This window comes from Gossypium hirsutum, chromosome D11, assembly GCF_007990345.1.
Source record: "Gossypium hirsutum isolate 1008001.06 chromosome D11, Gossypium_hirsutum_v2.1, whole genome shotgun sequence".
Lineage (NCBI taxonomy): Eukaryota > Viridiplantae > Streptophyta > Magnoliopsida > Malvales > Malvaceae > Gossypium > Gossypium hirsutum.
In genome coordinates, this window is record NC_053447.1 from 13,685,944 (window position 1) to 13,707,660 (window position 21,717).

Sequence of the window (21,717 nt, forward strand, 5' to 3'; positions counted from 1 at the left end):
TTTGGTTCTTGTTTAGAATGGGTGCCAGCCTTAGCCTACAGACTTATCAACCAAGGATTAGGTCCTACACCTTAGATTTTTATGCAAAACGGGATTATGTGAAGAGGCTTGTATATGCTAGTGACGAGACTTGTATTGAACAAGTTAGGATGAATAGAACTGCCTTTTGTAAACTATGTGAGATGTTAGAATCGATAGGGGGATTGAAGTCGTCAAGGTTCATGCTTGTTGATGAGCAAGTAGCAATGTTTTTACATATCATCTCCCATCACCTGAAAAATCGAGTTATCAAGCATCACTTTAGAAGGTCCGGGGAAACTGTAAGCAGAGCATTTCATAGTGTTTTAGATGCTGTCATACGCTTACAAGATGTCTTATTTAAAAAGCCGGAGCCAATTACAGCCGACTCTTCTGACACAAGGTGGAAATGGTTTAAGGTAGTAGACTGAGTTTTAGATATAGCTTGTACAACATTTAGTTGACTTAGATTTAAATTAGTATTCTAACACAAGGTTTTATATCATGTGATATAGAATTGCTTAGGTGCTCTTGATGGAACCCACATAAAGATTAGGGTGCCAACAGCTGATAAACCTAGATATCGAACCCGAAAAGGTGACATAGCAACAAATATGCTAGGTGTTTGTACACCTGATATGCAATTTGTTTATGTTCTTCCTGGTTGGGAAGGTTCAGTTGCCGATGGACGGGTGCTCCGAGATGCCATCAGTAGAAGACATGGACTTAAAGTTCCTCATGGTACAGTGTATACTTAGAGGAATTTGAATTACTCATTAAGGTCAAACTTTGTTTGCTGAATTAATCATTTTTTAAAAAATTATTTTATAGGTTGTTATTATCTAGTTGATGCTGGATACACAAATTGTGAGGGATTTCTTGCACCATTTAGAGGACAGCGATATCATCTGAACGAGTGGCGTCAGGGTTATCAGCCAAGTTCTCCGCAAGAGTTTTTTAATATGAAACATGCCTCAGCACGTAATGTCATTGAAAGATGCTTTGGCTTATTAAAACTTAGATGGGGAATACTTAGGAGTCCATCGTTTTATCCTGTAAGGGTGCACAATAGAATTATTATTGCATGTTGTTTGCTCCATAATTTTATTCGAACCCATATGAGTATTGATCCCATTGAAGCGGAGGTGGGAGAAGGATTACCTACTAATGTGGTGGATGACGATGAACCGAATATCACAAATATTCATCCATCGGATGCTTGGGCAACTTGGAGGATGGAACTAGCCAACCAAATGTTCGATGAATGGCAAGCATCTAGAAATTAGTTAGGTTTAGGGACAAATTCAGTTTGAATTGATTTGTTGATGTTTTTTTATGTATAAACTTTGTGAAACTTTGGTGGTCTTTATGAAACTTTATGAAACTTTGTTGAATTATAATGTAATTATCTTTTCATTAAGCATGTGTTATAAATTTAAATTTAGTATTGAACTACCGATATAATATTATAAACTGTTCACCCAACAATTAAATGATATTCAAAATAGTAAATAATGTTAATTTGTTTTTTTTTTTAAGAACAATATGTCAGGTGTTCCACCAACGGGTGCTTCTTCTCAAGCTTCTCGAGGAAGCAAAAGAAAATGGGTTCCAGAGGAGGATGCAGCCTTGGTTTCTTGCATGGTGGATTTGCACAATGTAGGAACATTTAATGCTGATACCGGGTTCAAAGCCGGTTATTTGAACGAGCTAGAGAAAATGCTAGAAAAGGCTTTACCAAGAGCAATGTTGAAGGCGAAACCAAATATTGAATCTCGGATTAGGTGCCTAAAAAGGGAATGGTCAGTCGTCTACGACATGCTTAATGGCCAAAACAACAGTGGTTTTGGTTGGGACGAGCATAGGCAGCTCGTTGTTGCTGAAGATGGAGTTTGGGAATCCTATGTAAAGGTAAAATGTATTTCAAGTATTTATTTGTTTTTTTACAAAACTTATAACTAATATAATTTCCTCATTTTTTTTAGAGTCACAAAGAAGCCTCTCAGTTCAGACATCGTTCTTTCCCTTACTACAACCAGCTTACTGCCATATACGCAAGAGATCGGGCGACTGGGAAAGACGCTCAAACAGCTGCTGATGTTCTTGAAGAAATACATGCTGAGGATGATCGTACTACAGATATGAATGAAGAGAGAAACACATTCTATGACTGCGAAGCTGACGTCTCTTTAGATGACATGGATGTTTCCGGTATGGATCCGCGAGGAGATAGAGATCAAGGGGGTTCCTCATCTTCAAACAAGAGAAAAAAGAAATATGATGCTCGTGATAATGTGTATGCTTCATTTGAGGAGGCTGCCACCTTGTTGGGGGAAAAAATCCAGGCCGTTGGCGATCAAATCAGTAGGACTATGGCCTCCGAGGTGGTAGTTCAGCAGAAGTCTGAAGAAAAGATGGAAGAGAAAGCTTCAAATTTATATTCAGCCTTATGGTCAATTGAAGGTTTAACCGACGATCAGCGGTATGATGCTTTGAGTAAAATTCCCGATCATCCAACTCAAATGATCGTTTTCTTCAGTTTACCTTCTGTTGCCCGATTGGAATGGGTCAGAAGATTTCTTTCTCACCATTAAATATCAATGTTCAAACTTTTTGATGTTGTAAAACTTTTGAACATATTGATTATGATGTACAATTTCATTTTCATCTAACTTTTTCTTAGTATAAGTTAATTATGTTTATGCAGAATATAATTTTCAAGTTATATATTTAATAATAATTATGTTAATTTATATTTTACAGTATCATATATTATGATTTGAGTAAATTAATATAAGAATATTAATTATTAAGAATTTTTTTAAATTATATAGTTTAATTAAAATACATTTAATAATAATTATGTTAATTTATATTTTACAGTATCATATATTATGATTTGAGTAAATTAATATAAGAACATTAATTATTAAGAATTTTTTTAAATTATATAGTTTAATTAAAATATATTTAATAATAATTATGTTAATTTATATTTTACAGTATCATATATTATGATTTGAGTAAATTAATATAAGAATATTAATTATTAAGAATTTTTTTAAATTATATAGTTTAATTAAAATATATTTAATAATAATTATGTTAATTTATATTTTACAGTATCATATATTATGATTTGAGTAAATTAATATAAGAATATTAATTATTAAGAATTTCATTAAATTATATAGTTTAATTAAAATATATTTAATAATAATTATGTTAATTTATATTTTACAGTATCATATATTATGATTTGAGTAAATTAATATAAGAATATTAATTATTAAGAATTTCATTAAATTATATAGTTTAATTAAAATATATTTAATAATAATTATGTTAATTTATATTTTACAGTATCATATATTATGATTTGAGTAAATTAATATAAGAATATTAATTATTAAGAATTTTTTTAAATTATATAGTTTAATTAAAATATATTTAATAATAATTATGTTAATTTATATTTTACAGTATCATATATTATGATTTCAGTAAATTAATATAAGAATATTATCCAATTAAGAATTTCATTAAATTATATATTTTAATTAAAATATATTTAATAATAATTATGTTAATTTATATTTTACAGTATCATATATTATGATTTCAGTAAATTAATATAAGAATATTATCCAATTAAGAATTTCATTAAATTATATATTTTAATTAAAATATATTTAATAATAATTATGTTAATTTATATTTTACAGTATCATATATTATGATTTCAGTAAATTAATATAAGAATATTAATTATTAAGAATTTTATTAAATTATATATTTTAATTAAAATATATTTAATAATAATTATGTTTAAATATGATTAAATTATTTATTATTGATAATAAAAATCTTATTATAATTTAAATAACAATAACAATAATCATTTACCAAAACAAATTTCTGCTAAGGGTATTCTAGTCATTTTAGTTTTTTCTATTATGCTATTACACCTCTATTCCATTCAACCAAACACAAGATTACTATTACGCCTCTATTCCATTACATTCAACCAAACAGTGGATTAGCTATTACACCTCTAATCCAATACACCTCTAATCCCAATACACCTCTAATCCAATACGCCTCTAATCCAATACAGCGAACCAAACGTACCCTAATATTTAACCATCTACCAAAAGAGTTAAATTGTTAATTTTCAGAGAAAACGCACCCTATGAAAACGCGTCTTATCTTCAAAAACAATGTAATTAGTAAATTAAAAAACAAATTACATACTTTCTCCAATAATTTTTTCCAGCATATATATATATAAATTAGCCCACCAAAAACATTTAAATTCAGATTTAAAATACTAGAGTATATAGCCAACATCAAAGGATGAACACATTTTCATCTGCTCCTGCTTTTTCCCAATAGATTGTACAATGTTTTTTGTTTTACTCTACTTATTTGTAAAAGGAAAAGAAAAACTTTGATTATGAATATTAGATCTGATATCTTTTTTTTAGTGTTGAAAATTATTTTGTTTATAAAATTTACAAACTCCATTTCTGATATTTTGTAGTGTTTTTTTTATTTCTTAATTTATTTATGGGGACTTTAATAAATAATCTTTCGTATTTTGTAAGTACATTAAAAGATAGATGCTAGTTACAAGACGAAGATCAAATACTGCATCACCGGTTAAATTAAAAAAAACTCTTACCATCTTACCTAACTCTACATGTAACTTTCGGATATTTTTATAAAATTCCAGAACCATTATTACATATCATGCGAAAAGGTATGTGTGGATGGCAACAAGATTAAGCAGTAAATGGTAAGCTTTTGTTGTTACAGCTTCGTCCTAAACTTTGTTTTGATCTAATTTCCAAATTCAAATCAATGTTTAGACCCAGAAAAAAAGTAAAAAAGGAAACAATAGTAGTATCAAAAATAAAAGAAAGCATCTTGTATGTTTCCAGTTTGCGTTATTCAGATCATAAGCTAACATCAAATGTACATGCGAGCCTGCATGCATCTCTAAGGCATACAGTCATCCAAAACAAAAACATAGGTAGTACAAAAAAGAAGGGGAAAAGAAACTGTAGGGCAAAGGTAAGGCTACATACTGCACGAAAGAAGGAAAACGCCGCCCAATGAGATGTCTCCACGTGTGAATCAAAAACCCTCACATCTGTAAGAAACGAGCTAGCTGGGTCGGGTTGACGATGCCAGGTATATGGGCTCCATCAGTCTTGAGCAAACTCGCCACTTCCACGTACCTTTGATGATTATCCTCCCTCGGCTTCGACTCGAAGTCGCCTGCTCTGGATCTGTCGCTTGGCTCGGCGTCTTCTTTGATTCCCCTCCCGGAATCAGTGGCTGGTTGTTGCGGTTGGGCCGGGTCCCACGGTTGGCCGAACAGTGTTTCACGAGTGAGGAACTCGTAGGCCAGGTATCCAGCTAGGAGTTGGTTGGAGAGAACCGGGCGGGCGGCTTTCTGAGAAGCGGCTAAGGGGGCAGCCGGCTTGGGTAATTTTGCGGGCGGAGGGGGAAGGTGTAAGTGTTGGAGGTCAAAATCGTCTCTCTCTTTTCGCTTGACGTTGTTGCTGGGCATGGAAACCCGACGGGGCGGGAGACGCATCGTTTTGGTGTTCATTATTGCACCCTTTTAGGTGCATCCACGTCAGCACCAATCTACCACAAAAATTTAAAAAAAAAACACCAATTTCGAAATTAAAAATATATCCCTCCGAGGGATAAATAGGGGACCACTCCCTTTCTCCCTCGTTTTGAGAAACGGAAATGTTTGGGGTAAAAAGAAAAAGGAGCGGTGAAAATATGTGAACACTACAAAAAAGGTAAAACAGTAAAAAGATAAAATATTTAAAAATAAGATACTTCTATTAAAAAAATTTAAAAGTGCTTTATTTATGAATATGAAAGGAGAAAACAGGGACATAAAAATAGTGAAACGGAGAAACTTTGATAGAGAAGTTGAAGACGGAAAGATGGTGGGTTCTATGTATTTATAGAGAAGGTATTTAGAATTAGCCCCTATCAAGACGAGAAATTACTGGAACTGCCACGGAAATGTCAAATGACGAAAATGCTCTCTTCTCTTTCCGTGATTTCTATTTTGATTTTTACCTCTTTTGCCTTATGGTGGAATTACCTGATTACAACGGAATAACTCATCAATTATCTAAAAATAAAAATTTTTAAAATTGTGGCTTCAAGATTCTTGTTTAGCCCCAAAGAATAATTTTTTAATGTTGATCTTACTGTTACTGTAGCTATCTCTTCTAATAATATTATCATATATTTTCTTAATAATTACTAATTATACTTTATTTTATCACATCCTTTATTTGATTGAATTACTAAAAAAATACATCAAACAAAGAAATCTATATTTTGTTTTAAATTATTTTTCATTAAAATATTTAACATGTTATTTTTTAAAAAATAGGTATAATATATATGTGTGAAATTTTCAGCAAATTCAATTTTTTATCAAATATGTCCGTTTTAATATTTATATTCCGAGTTTGTAATTACTCCTCTCAAGAATATTATCTTCAAGGTTCTAACCTACGTCTCCCCTTCAAATTATAATATGCCTTACCACAGCACCTAAAATCTTGATTTCAAATTCTTACACAAAAATCCTCCTATGAATATATAATTTAAATGTTTTTTTTTCATAACTCTTTGGTTTTTAAAGGTCAAATTTTACTTTCAATCCTTGTAGTATGTATAAGTTGTGGATTTAATTTATGTATTCTAATTTGATCAATTTTAAATATTATACTCTTTTTAATTTTGAAATTACAATCTTGCTGGAAAATATAGCCATTAAATTTGTTAATTTTTGTTATTTTTAAAATCTTATGCGACAAACATATATTTACATTTGTAATGTTATGCCAATTTGTTATTTTCACGTAATATTCATATGAAAGTAATGTTATTTTAATTAACAGATCAATCACTACTATTTTAAAATTTTAAAATTCGAAAAATATAAGAAGAAAACATCTTACATACGCTGATACACATTTCCAAGCCTTGGAAATAATTAAAAAACGTGTATTTATTTTTATTTAATTTATGAAAGATTCGTGTAGGCTAGGCTGGATATTTAATTAGCTTTTGCTCAGCTTAAACGGCAACACCGTTGATGCTTTCAGACCTTGCAACTAAGAAGATGATGAAGCTCACGTGCGAAATTTTAGCATTAATTAACCTCGCAAATTAATATATTCTAGTTAATAAGTTTGAATAAACAAACTCAAATAATTTTAAATATTTTATTAAAAATACTTAGAAATATATCTACAAAAATTTTGTATAGGAATCTACAAAGAAATAATCTAACTGATGAAACTACACAATGAGGATCGTATACATACAATTTTTCACTTCTCGACAAATCTAATTTATTTTGTTATCTTAAATGGATATTTTATTTTGGGGAATGAAGAATTTCTTATTCTTAGCTCTTAAGTTTAAGAATTTTTATTAACATATTCACAGTGACAGAGTTAGGGGATAGTCAATGGTCCGACCTCCCTTAAAATAAATGTTTTTATTTAGGCCTTTTATAATTTATAAAATTTTAATTTAGTAATGGTAAAATTACATTTTAACTTCAAAATATAATAGAAATTTAATTTAATCTTTTAAAAATTCTAAAAATATAAACTGCTAAAGTGATATAATTATATTTTTCATTATTGTAAAAATATATAATTTAATTCTATCTTAAAATATATTTTTTAGCTCCGTCACGGCATCGGATTTCATTCTCCCAATATTGAAAACTATTGATTGGCGAGGGAAATGTGTAAGAAAGTTCAACAACATGTGTGTTTGCAAAAGGCTAGGTAATGCTTGGTGACTGAGAAGGCCCAAAACTTTCCATGACCCCCAACATAAAAGGTGCCTTAATTTCAAACTTCACTGTCTTCTCCCCTTTTATTTTACTACCAACACCACACATTCTATGTACATATTCATGTTTACTCTAAAAATATATATTATTTATACACGATGTCCTTAATTGAATTTATGTTACTCAGATTTCAGTTATGAATTTAACATAAATCATTTATTTTATAAACTAATAAATATTATTTAAAATTTAATTCATGTATTTTTTATTTTCATAAATTTAGTCCTTTTATTAAATTTGTGGGTATGGTATTTTAAAATAAAAAAATTCGACAGTCATGTAACTAAAAAAATGACGAATTCAATATTGAGCTTGAATTTTAAAATCTAAAAGTATAATAACTAAATTCTTAAAAAATAAGTGTACATAAATTAAATTTCAAATTTTTGAATGTGCACATAGACTTATGACATTTTTTAAAATATACCTGTAATGGAGTTTGAATCAAAGGCACATTAATGCTTACTCTTTTAATTATATTATTTTAACTAAAATCATATTTAATTTTAATATCAATTTTTAATAAATTTATTACATGATTATTTTCACTCACATTCACGTTATTCAAGGTGAACCGGCAACTAGAGATTAGAACAAATAAAATAAATCGAAGTTTTAATAAACTCTATTCCATTTCGATTGGGTTTGGTTATTATTATATAAATATATTTAATTCGATTCACAATTTTTTTATTAAAAAAATCATCATTTCTTTAATAAGTTTATAGTATTTTAGTATTTTATTTTTTTAATATAAAAATATTTTATATTTAAATTAGGTAAAATAATTTTAAAATGCCATATATTTTATTTTTACAATTTTTTTTTAAAAATAGATAAATTAACCAATCAAAATTTGTGGAATTCTCTTCTTTGAAAAAACTAAAATATCATATAGTAACGGAAGTGCTATCACTCATAATTCCAACTAAAAAAAAATAGATATTAGGTTCGGGAGAAGTTATAAATAATTTTAAATATTGTGTAAAAACAAGTGCGATTTTGAAATGGTTATGGTCCCATATTCAAATACATACTAGACTTTAGTCCAAAATTATTTTGATGAATTATTTAAACGTTTTTTTTTTCTGATTAGTTTGAGAAAACTTATAGTAAACATGCATGCATGGTGATGGAGGGTAACAACTGCATATCAACTCTCCTTTCAAATGACCAACCAAACTACTTAGATTCAAACCCGATTTTCCATTTGCTACCTAACCCTGTTTGGTTTGACCACCGTTTACTTGTCTTCCTCATTGTTCACGACTCACGAGTACTGTTTTCTTGGATTTAAATTCTTTTCTTAAATTACGTAATAACCAACATTAAATTCGATTAATCTTAATTTAATTAGTATTAGTATTATTATTAATGCAGGAGGATATGAGTTTAAATATCCTAAAACATATTTTCTTTCTATTTAAATGTTGAGGAAGAATTACGGTATCATTTCTATTTGTAAGTTAATTTCATGTTAAATTATATTTAATAAATATAAATTTTAAAAATCAATATCTTGTTAATAAATAAGGAAAAGAAATACTGAGCAACAAGAAACATGAATTTCGCAATTACTTTAACATCACATCATGATGCATCAGAAGAAAACCCCTTTTAAGCCCACAGCTGTTAAAGGCCTTTAAACTCAGCTACCAAATCCCCCAACCCTTAATTGGCATTGCCCCCCTCAACTAATTAAAACCACACCTTTTAGAACTCTCAAGTCTTCTTGGTTAGGCTTAGGCAAGCTTTAATTAATCCTCCTCACACTTATAATTACTTTTTTTTTTCAAAAATTAACTATTTGTCACGCAAATAATTGAACCCAATTATTGTGCAATATGGTTAATGGTTGTCATAATTAAGGGCTTGCCTTTCTTCCTTGGACGTTTGACCAACCCAAGTTAGTTACAGTTTTATTCATTCTATTTGAATTTTATGAATTTTAGTTTTTTGTATTTTTTTAATTATTGAATTTTTAGTTTTGATTAAATTGTAATTGTTAAATTATATTATTTTTAAAATATTATATTACAAATATATTATCACATATGTAATATTAATTCAGTCTGTTAAGTTTGTATAGTTAAACTATTGTCAAGATTGATTGAATCTTAACTCGATTGACATGGACATTATTCAGGAGGACGTGGGTTCGAGTGCACTGAATCGCATTATCCTCAAATTTATGAGTTGAGGTAGTTCTAGGCATTATGTCAAAACAAAACATATATAATCAGAACTTATAATAAGATTACTAAATTACCAGATGTAATAAGTATTTGATTAATTTTTGTATCTCGAAAAGTGACCAACAATTTAAAATTATGGTTAGTATTGTGTTTTTCTTTCACAAGTAATTTAAAAAAAAATTATCATGTATTTTATTTTTTAAATATCTTATTATATCGTTACACGACATTTATCAATCTTTTAATATTGTTTACGGAGTCTAAAAACTCCACTGACGGTGTATCAAATATTTTTCCTTAAAAAAACTTATTTAACCGACTAAAAGCTCCAACCGATTCGATTAAAAATTTATTAGAAATTAAAAAAAAAATTTAAAAACTCAGTTCAATCGATTTTTAATCAGTTTAACCAATTCAATCATCGTTCAATAGATTTTTAGCCTATTCAACCGGTTCATGTCAATTCTCAATCTAACTGGTTTAAAACCACTCTTCGGTCCGATACCCTGACCGGTTCTTAATCCAACCAGTCTAACCGACGGGTCCAGTCCAGTTCAAACAACATTGTTAAACTATTTGAAATCAAATTTTTTGGTCACTGAATGTTAATAGTCGTTTGAAATTCGACGGAAATGTTGACATGGGCTTTATTTTGGTCTAATAACAAATTTAACCCTCTAATGTTTACATATTCTATCAATTTGATCCTAAATATTAAAAAATTCAACAAATTGAGCCATCAATGTTTAAAAACTTTGTCATTTTAATTCAAATTCCAAAACAAAATTTAATAAATTTAGTACTCAACATTTTCAAAATTATAAATTATAAATTTTAAAACTTTTGTAAATTTTGTAAATTCCTAAAATATAAAGCATCATTCTCAACCTTATAGGATTCCATGTGAATGGATTTTCTTGAAATCTTTACCAAGTAGTCTTGAGTTAAATATCTTATTTAGTTTGTGGAATCAATGGCATATAATTAGGTACCATTGCAGTTGACAATGAAAGGTATGACAAAGTTGATAAACTCAAAGGTTATTCCAAGCTCCAAATCAACCTCACCTCCACCCAACCAAAAGAAATCAGGATTAAGCTTTACAATAGCATCATCTAAAATTACCTTAAATCAATTTCAATTTTCCAGTTAATAGAAGTATGAAGAAAAAACATGAAATGTTTCTCCGTGCCTTTGATGGTTTATATATGTGCTATATCCCTCTGTTACTTGGACATATGTCAATAAGACAGAAAACGTTGACTTCCCCCTTTAACTCCATCTGTTGCAGTGTCTCAGTTGGCTACCCGTCCAAACTAAATGAGTATCACCCTTTAGATACTAAAATCATTCGCCAGACAAGAACTCCTGACAAGTTCTCCCGCTCATCGATAATGAGATAACCACTCACTTTAAGGCACCTACTTTTACGTGTGAATATGCTTTCAATACAATAAAGGGTCCGTTTAAGCATAACAACCTCGTATTGATTGAATGCATAAAGAAATGGGTCTCGCGATGCACATCCTTCACGCTAATGAATATCCTTTACTCATTTTATAGGACTGAACATTTATCCTGCCACGTCACACTTGTGGACAATAGGACTTTTCCTATAAATACCCTTTCAACAATGAAGAATGAGTTGACTCTTAAAAAACCCTAAAGTTACTCTGAGCATATTACTCCTCCCTATCAGTTAAATTGTCTTATTGTTCCTTTCAGCTCTCTACCTCTTTAAGTGAACTGGCCTCCGCAGAACCACCCATTTCCCCTTCTTGTATCAACAACATGCATGGCCATGCGTGAACTCATGCATTTTAGCTAATTAACACGGATCATACCTTCAATGAGACATTAAAATTGGCTTTTTGTTTCTTCATGAAATTTGTAATATATTATCTCAATGAGAAAATCCAAGTCCGAAAAAATCCAAATCCAAAGAAAACTCGATTTGAGCCCGCTCCTTTGCACTTTTACTAATCATTTGATAAAGGTTTAATATAAAGGAATCTATATCTTAAGAATTTACAAAACTTAAAAAAAATAAAAAAATTTATCATTTTGTAAATGTTGAAGGCTAAATTTTTTGAATTTTTTAGAGTTTGAACTAAAATGACAAATTTTTTAAACATTGATGATTAAATTTATTATATTTAAAATCAAATTAACAGATTGTATAAATATTAAAAAACTAAGTCTATTATTAGACAAAAAAAAAAAAACCACCCAACACTTCCATCAAATTTGAAACCGTTATTAAGTGTCCTTGCTAATGCCACTTCTAATAGAAAAGTAGCAGTGAAGAGAAATACCATTATTTTAGCAAAATAATATACCACATTGAAACATAAAAAATAATCGTAGCTATACACAAAACGAAAATTAATAAATATTCAGTGATTAATGGTACAATTTATTTTAAAAAATTATTAAATTATTTATTAACCAAAATAATAAATTGAAAAGAATAAAAAAAATCTATGGATCGAAAACAAGCTTCTTTTCATCAACGTAAGGTAAAAAAGAAAAAAAGGCGAAGCTCATCAGGGAGAGCAATGGATCTACTCCTCCATGCTCATCGAAGCTCTCCCTTGTCTTTTACCCAGTGGCAAAAATTTCCATTTAAATACTTTATAATTTATAAAATTATAAATTAGTAATAATAAAATTGCATTATCACTCTCCAAAAATAATAAAAAATTAATTTAATTCTTTAAAAATTATAAATATATAGACTATTAAACTGATAAAATTATACCATTTAATTCCAAACCTCTAAAAAAATTTTCCGACTCCACCACACTGCTTTTACCACTACCAGTAATGATGATCGTCAGACGGGGAACAGAGTTCTCGTTGTCTCGGCCAAGGGAAGTATGACACTATGGAGCATAGCTAGTCTCAGAGGTTTACTCAATTGAGGAAGCAAATGTTTGAACCGATAAGTTGACGAAGCCAACGAGTAACAAAGAGCATAGATGATACGGTGGAGGTGATGAAGAGGAAATAACAAAGACTATTTTTGGGATTTCAAACGTTTGGGTTTTCTTAATTATTTAATTATTTTTAAAAATTTGGTTAATAACAAGTATTGGATAAATTATTCTTTTAATTCCTTCAAAATTAATAAGCAAGACATCAATTATAGTTTGAATAATTTAATGTTATATAAAATTATTTTCCCATGCCATTGCAACTAATATAATCTATAATATATATAAAAAAACGGGTTTAAAAAAACATTTGAACCGATGAGAATATCATTTTTTTTATCATGTCACTATATTGATGTTTAAAAATATTTATAATTTAATTTAAAATTATTAGTTATAACTCTATTTAAAAATAAGTTGCAATAATTTATTAACTCTAAGATTAAGTTATAACTTGAACAAAAGTCTAGCATACTCATTACTAATAAGTCAAAATAATTAATAACTATGGTTAAAATATCATTTTAAAATATTCTGAATTATTTTTATTTTCATATTTATTAACGTAATAAAATAAAGTTATAACTTAAGTAGAAGTATAAGTATATAAATAGAGATTGATTTTATCTTTTAATTATCATTTAATTAGTGTTAAAGTTATATATTAATTTAAATTTAAATTTAAATTTAAATCTATAAATAACATCTATTAGTAGCACCAATATCTAAAAAAAAAATATTCAAACGGCAATGGCACCGGAGAGCACCGGATAGATATGTAAGATTATTTTAATTAATTTTTATATAAGTTGCTTCTTCCATGCCAACCAAGCACTTTTTTACATTTTATTATCATTATTATTTGTAAACGTATGAGAGATATTTAAAAAAAAAGTAAAAAAAAATACCATATAAGATTTCAATATTTATTTTTTAATCACTATAATTAAATATTTTTATTAATTTAATTTAAATATATCTCATATTTAATCAATTTAATGTAAATATCTTTCGTGCTATCATGAATTATTATTGATGCATGTTGTTTTACCTTTTTATTTTAATTTAATAATATAATTTACTTTCTAATATAGTTATAAATTTCTATTTTATTTTAAATATTACTTACATTAAATATGTTATATATTATTTTTTTATTGTTTATAAAAAAAATTAAACACATAAGATCACATGTAATACACGTGCTATTAAAAACTAGTGTATATATATGTGTCTTCCATAGCCATTTTTTCCTCTTAACACAATATGGATGGATGGAATGGAGAAACATGAGGGGTGGGGGAAGAAGATAAGCTACTAAATTCTTTGAAAGATTTTTTTTAAAGTATTAGTTGGCAATGATATGAAAAAAAAAACCATCTTACGTGGCATTAGATTATTTAATGGGACCATGATTAATGTGATAGGAAGGGTTTGCCTAATAATTTTTCATAAAGAGCATTGATAATGTGGTAAATTGTGCCACATGACATCTTAAGATTCGTTCACGTGTCAAATGATGTTAGAAATTAACATTCTTTGTCAAATACCATAGTGATAAACGATATAAAAGTATAGGTACTAAAATAGACATTCGCAAAGTAGAGATACTACGTTAGAAGAGTTGATAAGGTTCAAAGAATAAATATGCCATTATTTCTAAAATAAATATTAAGAAAATTATCCAAATTTTTTTACTAAAGTATTATGGAAACAGTAATTATTTATCAAAATATTATATTCTGAACAATAATTTAGGTTTTAAATTTTTTTTTAAATTTTAAGCCAAATATCCACCATCGATAATGATTTGGGATATTGATATAGGACAAAGAATCTCTACCATATCGATATTTCAACTTGTCATGAATGGTGGTGATTGGGGGCTAAAAATCACTTTGAGAAGTCCAAATCGAAACTATTAGTGTCAATCCGGTCATGCACTGTTTATTTTATATTATTCTGCTAAATAATTTTAATGACATATTGTTTAATTAAATATTTAAAAATTTTATGATATTTGTGTAGAAAAGCTAAAATATCCAAATCTGAAATAAAAACAAGGCTTAGATGTAGAATTAGCCCTTAAATTATATTAATTTTCTCACTTAAGTATTTAAAGTATTTTTTGACCATTTTACCAATAAAGGCCCATTTCCAGTTTTATTTATGGAAATTGGCCAATTTTTTCATTATTTATAGAAAAGGGTTGAAAACTACAAAACGCGTCCATGTAAGAGCGTTTTTGGCAGAAATTTCAGCAAATCGCGTCCCTGAGGGAATGATTTTGCCATGTCAGCACAAAACGCGCTGACGTGGACGCGCTTTGCTGACGTGACAAAATCGCTCCTTCAGGGACGTGATTTAGCCCCTTTTTTTCCCAACGGCCATTTAAAAATTTGACTGTTGGGGGGTCCAACGGTAAAAAAAAACTATAAAAACTCTCTCCTATTTTTTTCGCACAACATTTCTCTCAAATTTATCAAAAAATCTTCAAATTTCTCCCTAAATCTCTCATAGCTCTTTTTAATTAAATTATTTCCTTTAATTTTTTTAAATTAGTATTATTTTTTATAATTTCCAAAATATTTGATCGTGTTAGCAATGGCCGGGGAATTAATTCGTCTCGATCATAAACATATCTCCGTCGAACAAATGAAATGGTAAGGGTTAATTTTAATTTTTGAATATTATTTAATATTTTTTTCATTTATGTAATTTTAATTAATTTTTAATTTTTAATTTTTTATAAGAGTCTGTAGATTGAGTGTTACAATGTTATATTCGTAATATGTCTGGTCCTCCATCACCATTGATAGAAAATTACTTGAAGAAAGCGAGTTTTTGGCACGTGGCCAATATAGGCCGAGGGTGCAAGTTGGACTCGAAACTCATCAGCGCGTTAATAGAGAGGTGGAGACCCGAGACACACACATTTCATCTTTCATACAAAGAGTGTACCATCACTTTGGAGGACGTACAGTTACAATTAGGATTGTCGGTGGATGGGTCCGTACTCACCGGGTCCGTTCAATCTGCTGACTGGGGAGCCATACACTATGATCTTTTGGGTGCAATTCTAGATAATATTTACGGAGGTCAGATCGAGATAGGCTGGTTACGAGACACATTCCCAAAGCCATGGAATGATTCGACTGAAGTAGAAAGAATACAATATGCTCGAGCACACATCTTTGAGATGATTGGAGGCTATCTGATGCCGGACTTGTCACAAAACCTCGTACATCTGAGGTGGCTGCTGAAACTCGTTGATTTTAGAGCAATTAGCAAACTTAGTTGGGGGTCTGCCATTTTGGTAACATTGTACCTGAGGATGTGTGAGGCGACGCCACCAAATAAAGCCAAAATTGGAGGTGGCCTATCACAACTACAATTATAGGCTCGGTTTCACTTTCTATTTTTACGTCCTTGAGTGAACCACCCATATACATTCCTATTCATAACGAAGTAAAATTTATATTAGATTTTACAATTATTACATATATTTAAAATATAATTTTATGCTAAAAATTTATTTAATTAGGTGGAACCATTCGGCGAGTTATGTTGGAATACCTACCGTTCTTGAATATATACGACTTTTATTGGACCAACGGTCGAAAGCGCTTGTAAGTATTAAATAAAATATATATACGTAACATAATTGTTCCGTATTTAGTATTTAGTATTATGTATATAACTAATATGTTTATCACATTCATATAATTCCAATAGACACCATATGAGGATCTGGCAATTCGGGCAGTAATTCTAAATAAATTCTTTCAAAATCCGAATATTTGGCATTTAAGGTCCCATTGAACAACTATACTACTGTCGAGATTCACCAGATAAATAGAGTGTTGTGACAATTTGGATTTCGACAACCGATTCCCGTGGCACCTGAGGTGCTCGTACCCTGCCAATATAAATTGATAGCGAAAATTACATACCACTCTTCCATTCAGAATAATTAAATATTACAAACGAAATTATATTAATAAAGATTAAATACCCGTGTTGGCCACTTGTCGTTGTTCAATGGTAGACCGATATTACCCGTAGTAATTGGATGCAACGTGCCTTAGAAAATACCGACGGTGTGTGCGATCTAGTAAGCTTTCCTGTTGCTCAATTACAGCTAGTATTACAGTACCCTGATCCGATATAATGCAGATATCAGTTCGGGGGCAATCATGTCACCTTAACCTAGAAAGAAAGAAATATTAGTCATCACTTGACCCCCCTGGTGTTATTGCAAACGCAATTGGAAAGATTCTCCCACCGCCATCCTATGCCACAACTAGCAATAGCCAATGGGTATATCTACTATACATAAAGACGCCGCCAATTTGTACCAATGGCTTGCAGTACACAAATGCGTCCCGACATTGCTTAAAGCTCCAAAACAGATGCTTGAACACTTTACATCCACGGAGCAATCGATCATTGTAGTATGCAGGGCTCGTTTCAAGGTCTGTTATGCAACTTGGGACGTACCTCTCCAGCACCTGACACCACTGTCACACCTCATTATATGAAGCGTCTCACCCCCTATGCATCTTTTCTAACGCCTTCTGTTTAGCTATCCAAGCCTTACGATAAGAGGGCGTGTACTTCAATTGGCTACGAATATTGGCAATTAAGACCGACACAAAAGTCCTGGGATCTGCCTTCACCATCGGTAGTATTAAGCTAGCTATCATATCTAAATCTATCTTGGGATGATCTTGTGAAACACTTGTCAACGAAATACGTTAAATAATGCAACATTAAGTAATAATAGTATTATTCAAAAACCTTAAACACCTAGTGATACTGTACCGATAATACAGGTATGTGGACTTTTGTACTTTTTTATCTCCTACAAGCCTGTCTCTTTCCTAACCGAAGCCATGATTTTCCATGAACATGCACTATCTTACACTACACACTTGGCCTCGAACTTCTCGAATTTAGATTTAACCACGTTGTCGTTAACCCTGTTCATGATGCTATGTTGTTTCAATGCACCAAGAAAAGTATCATTACTGGAAAACTCCTTACCAACCTCTAATTCACTCTAACCCAATGACGAACTTGTACGATCACACATTCTGTGTGGTAGATCTGGAAACTCTAACGCATTATCTGACGATAAATCGACATTATGCATGTGGGTTGGAGGTGGGTACGCCCTGAATTGTGGATATTCTTCTTCTTCATCTGAACTTCCTTCAACATCTTCAGGTTCGGTTGGAACAGAATTCGGTTCAGAAAATAATGCAACTTCTGCACCATTGGGGCTGGGCTCTCGAGGTGGATCCACATCGGACTCATCATTCAACCCACCATCATCTGCAATGTACGAGGTCCTTTCGCCGGTGGACGTCGTAGGGAATAAATCATCCCTTCTTGTGGACGTTTTGTAACGTCCCCAATCAGATGTGAATTGTTAACCACTAGAAGTTGATGTCATTCCTCAGTATGTATTTCCAGCATCGGACATCGACCCATCGATGTGCATGTCTCATCTACTAACCGAGTGTCATATAGGAGTTGTGTATTCCATACCGCCACCAAACACGGACGCTTCCGTATTTTGCCTCCCACTAACGGAGTGTCGGGTAGGAGTTGTGTATTCTTCTTGAACAAAAGTAGATGTTGAAACCGTAAATGCTTCATTTGGCAATGAAAATTGTATATATAACTCAAGATATAGTGATCCACTAGCGAGATGAGTCTGCACCATCGCCTCGAAGCTACGGCCACCTTTGATATCAAATGAGTCATATTTCACGGGATCAACCGAAGCACAAAATCTATACTTAATAGACGAAACTCTCATTGGCTTTGTTTCGAAGATTTTGCGTCTAATTCTTTTACGAAATTCTGTCAAATCTATGTTCTGGTTAAAAACCAGTCGCGTTGTATTCTCCGATAAAAAACAACGCAATTCTCGGTGTCATGGACTTCACCATCATAATAAATAACAACAATTATACGTTCACTCATCTTCAGTTTCTATTCTGCTTAGCCTCTCTAATTTTTCTTGTTGTAACTTATGCAACCTGAGAATGAAATTTTGCTCATTTATAGCCTAAGGCCAAACAGGAACTACTGTAGAAAAATAGCGTCCACGTGGGAGCTTTTTTCAGTAATTTTGCTAACTGTGCATACTGCTTGAAGCATTTTTGGCACTAATTTTTCAAAATTGTCTTCTCAAAATTATTTTTTCAAGAACTACTGTAGAAAAAGAGTGTCCACGTGGGAGCTTTTTTCAGTAATTTTACTGATAGTGCATCCTGCTTGAAGCATTTTTGAAACTATTTTTCCAGAACCGTGTTCTCAAAATTATTTTTCAGGAACTACTGTAGAAAAAGAGTGTCCACATGGTAGTTTTTTCAATCATTTTGCTGATAGTACATCCTGCTTGAAGCGTTTTTGACATTATCTTTTCAGAACCGTATTCTCAAAATTAATTTTTGTGAAACTACTGTAAAAAAAATAAAATCCTTATTGTCAATATAATTTTTTTCTAAACCCTTAACCTAAACACAAAATTATTTTAAAAAACTAAACCCTAATTTAATTAATTTTCTTAAAAACTCTAAACCCTAATTTAATTTATTTATTTAAAACCCCTAAAACCTAATTTAATTATTATTTTTTAAAAAACTCTAAACCCTAATTTATGTTTTTAAAATTCTTAAACCCTAAATAAATAAAACCCTAAATTATTTTAACAAAACCCTAACACTACAACTTTAAAACCCTAAACCCACAAACCATAGGGACTAAACATGCAAATAGCCCTAACCCTAGAAAAACACGGGCAAAATCGCATTCCTGAGGGAGCAATTTTACCTCGTCAGCAAAGCACGTCCAGGTCAGCGCGTTTTGTGCTGACCTGGAAAAATTGGTCCCTCAGGGACTCAATTTGCCGAAATTTCCCCCAAAAACGCTCCTACGTGGATGCATTTTATAGTTTTCGGTCATTTTTGGTAAATAATAAAAAAATTGGCCCATATCCGTAAATAAAGTTAGAAATGGGCCTTTATTGGTAAAATGATCGTTTATATATATATATATCAAAAGTGATTTAAACTATCAATTTTGTCTCGTTTTACCTCAAATCACGATACTAACTAATAAGAATGCGACTCATATCACGATTTTATTAGATTTTATACATGTTTTAGTAGAATGAGATAAAATTAATAGTTTAGTAAAATATGGTATTTCTTAATAATATTATGCTATGCAAATAATTTTGCATCAGCTCTTGTTTTAGCCTCTTTCTAGCTTTACTCCTCCCTCCACCACTTGTAGTTGCAGCCATCGCCCAGATTACTCGTTTATGCTCTTTTTCTTCAATCAGTTTCTTTCCTCATCAATCCCCCTGCTTCACAATCTAATAACTTATAATATATATATTTTTTATCATGAAACACTATCAAGAACCGATTAAAAATAAACCAATTTGATCAATTTTTTTAATGATGATGATCAAATTAACAAATATAATTAGGATGATCAAAATAGAAATAACTCTTATTTAAAATAATTAATGGAGTAGTTTATCCTTGAATTTAATTTAATTAGAGATGATAGATGATGAATTCCGATTGATCCAAATTTTCTTTCTATGTAATGGTTTCAATAATGGAAGGACTTGATTAATATAATATCAATAGTTTGGAGTTATAATTAGAAAGTTTTGAAGTTTGAAAATCAATTTAAAAATGTCTAATACAATTAACTCTAGATTAAATAATCCGAATTCTCCATCCATAATGAAATTAATGCAAAAAGAAAAGAAGAAAAAAAAAAAGAGCCCATGTCATAAAATTCCAAAAATGAAAACCCCAGTTATAATTTTTATCTTTTGGAACATTCGGGACAATGCAACCATGGAACTAAATAACCAAAAGGAAAGGTAAGGAAAATTTTTTATCAAGAAACTAAGAAGTGTTTGGAAAGAGTTAGGAATAGGGGTAACCACTTGATTGAGTCGAAAAATTTCAAGTTAGTTGATTCGACGAATTTTATTTTAGCAATCAAATTCAATTTGAAAACTTTTTAAGTTCTTTAAAAACTATAAAAATATAGACCATTAAAATGATAAAATTATATTTTTAATATCATAAAAATACACCGTTTAATTCCGGCCCACTCACAAAACATATCACTTACTATTATTACATTACAAAATTAATCAATTACAATCTATATATGTAAAATACATATATGACTTAAAAAGTATTATAGTAAAACTGTAAAAGAAATTACGAGTAAAATGCTTCCCGTATTTCGTTCCTATGATACATTTTCATTGAATTTTGATTCCACAATTTTATAAAAATATTTGTATTGAAACATATATGGTATTAGTTCAAAAATTAACATTGATATCTGGCTTAATCTTAACTCACTCAATTAGTATAAATATCATTATCGATATAGAAATACGTGGATTCAAAAGCATTAAAACGTATTTATTTTCTATCTAAAAGTTAGCAAAGATTTAAGCGCTATATATAAAACAAAGCACCCATCATATTAATTCTAATATAATAGAAAAAGAACAACATTATGCTCCTATTTGATTATTGATAGAAATCCATCAATGAATACAATTATGAAAAAAAGTTCATTAAAAATAAGGAAA

General features: G+C 30.1%; 1 protein-coding gene and 1 long non-coding RNA gene across 2 annotated transcripts; one reads left to right on the forward strand and one right to left on the reverse strand.

Moving 5' to 3' along the window:
- The first annotated feature begins 367 nt into the window (after positions 1-367).
- On the forward strand, positions 368-946 carry LOC121223772 (uncharacterized). The gene is made up of 3 exons (XR_005921122.1): positions 368-437; positions 534-759; positions 850-946. It is a non-coding gene; the product is annotated as an uncharacterized lncRNA (long non-coding RNA).
- A 3,987-nt stretch (positions 947-4,933) lies between these two features.
- LOC121223773 (uncharacterized) lies at positions 4,934-5,977 on the reverse strand. Its single transcript, XM_041106152.1, has one exon. The coding sequence runs from the start codon at positions 5,636-5,638 to the stop codon at positions 5,168-5,170; it is 471 nt and encodes a 156-aa protein (XP_040962086.1). The 5' UTR covers positions 5,639-5,977; the 3' UTR covers positions 4,934-5,167.
- Between the last annotated feature and the right edge of the window lie 15,740 nt (positions 5,978-21,717).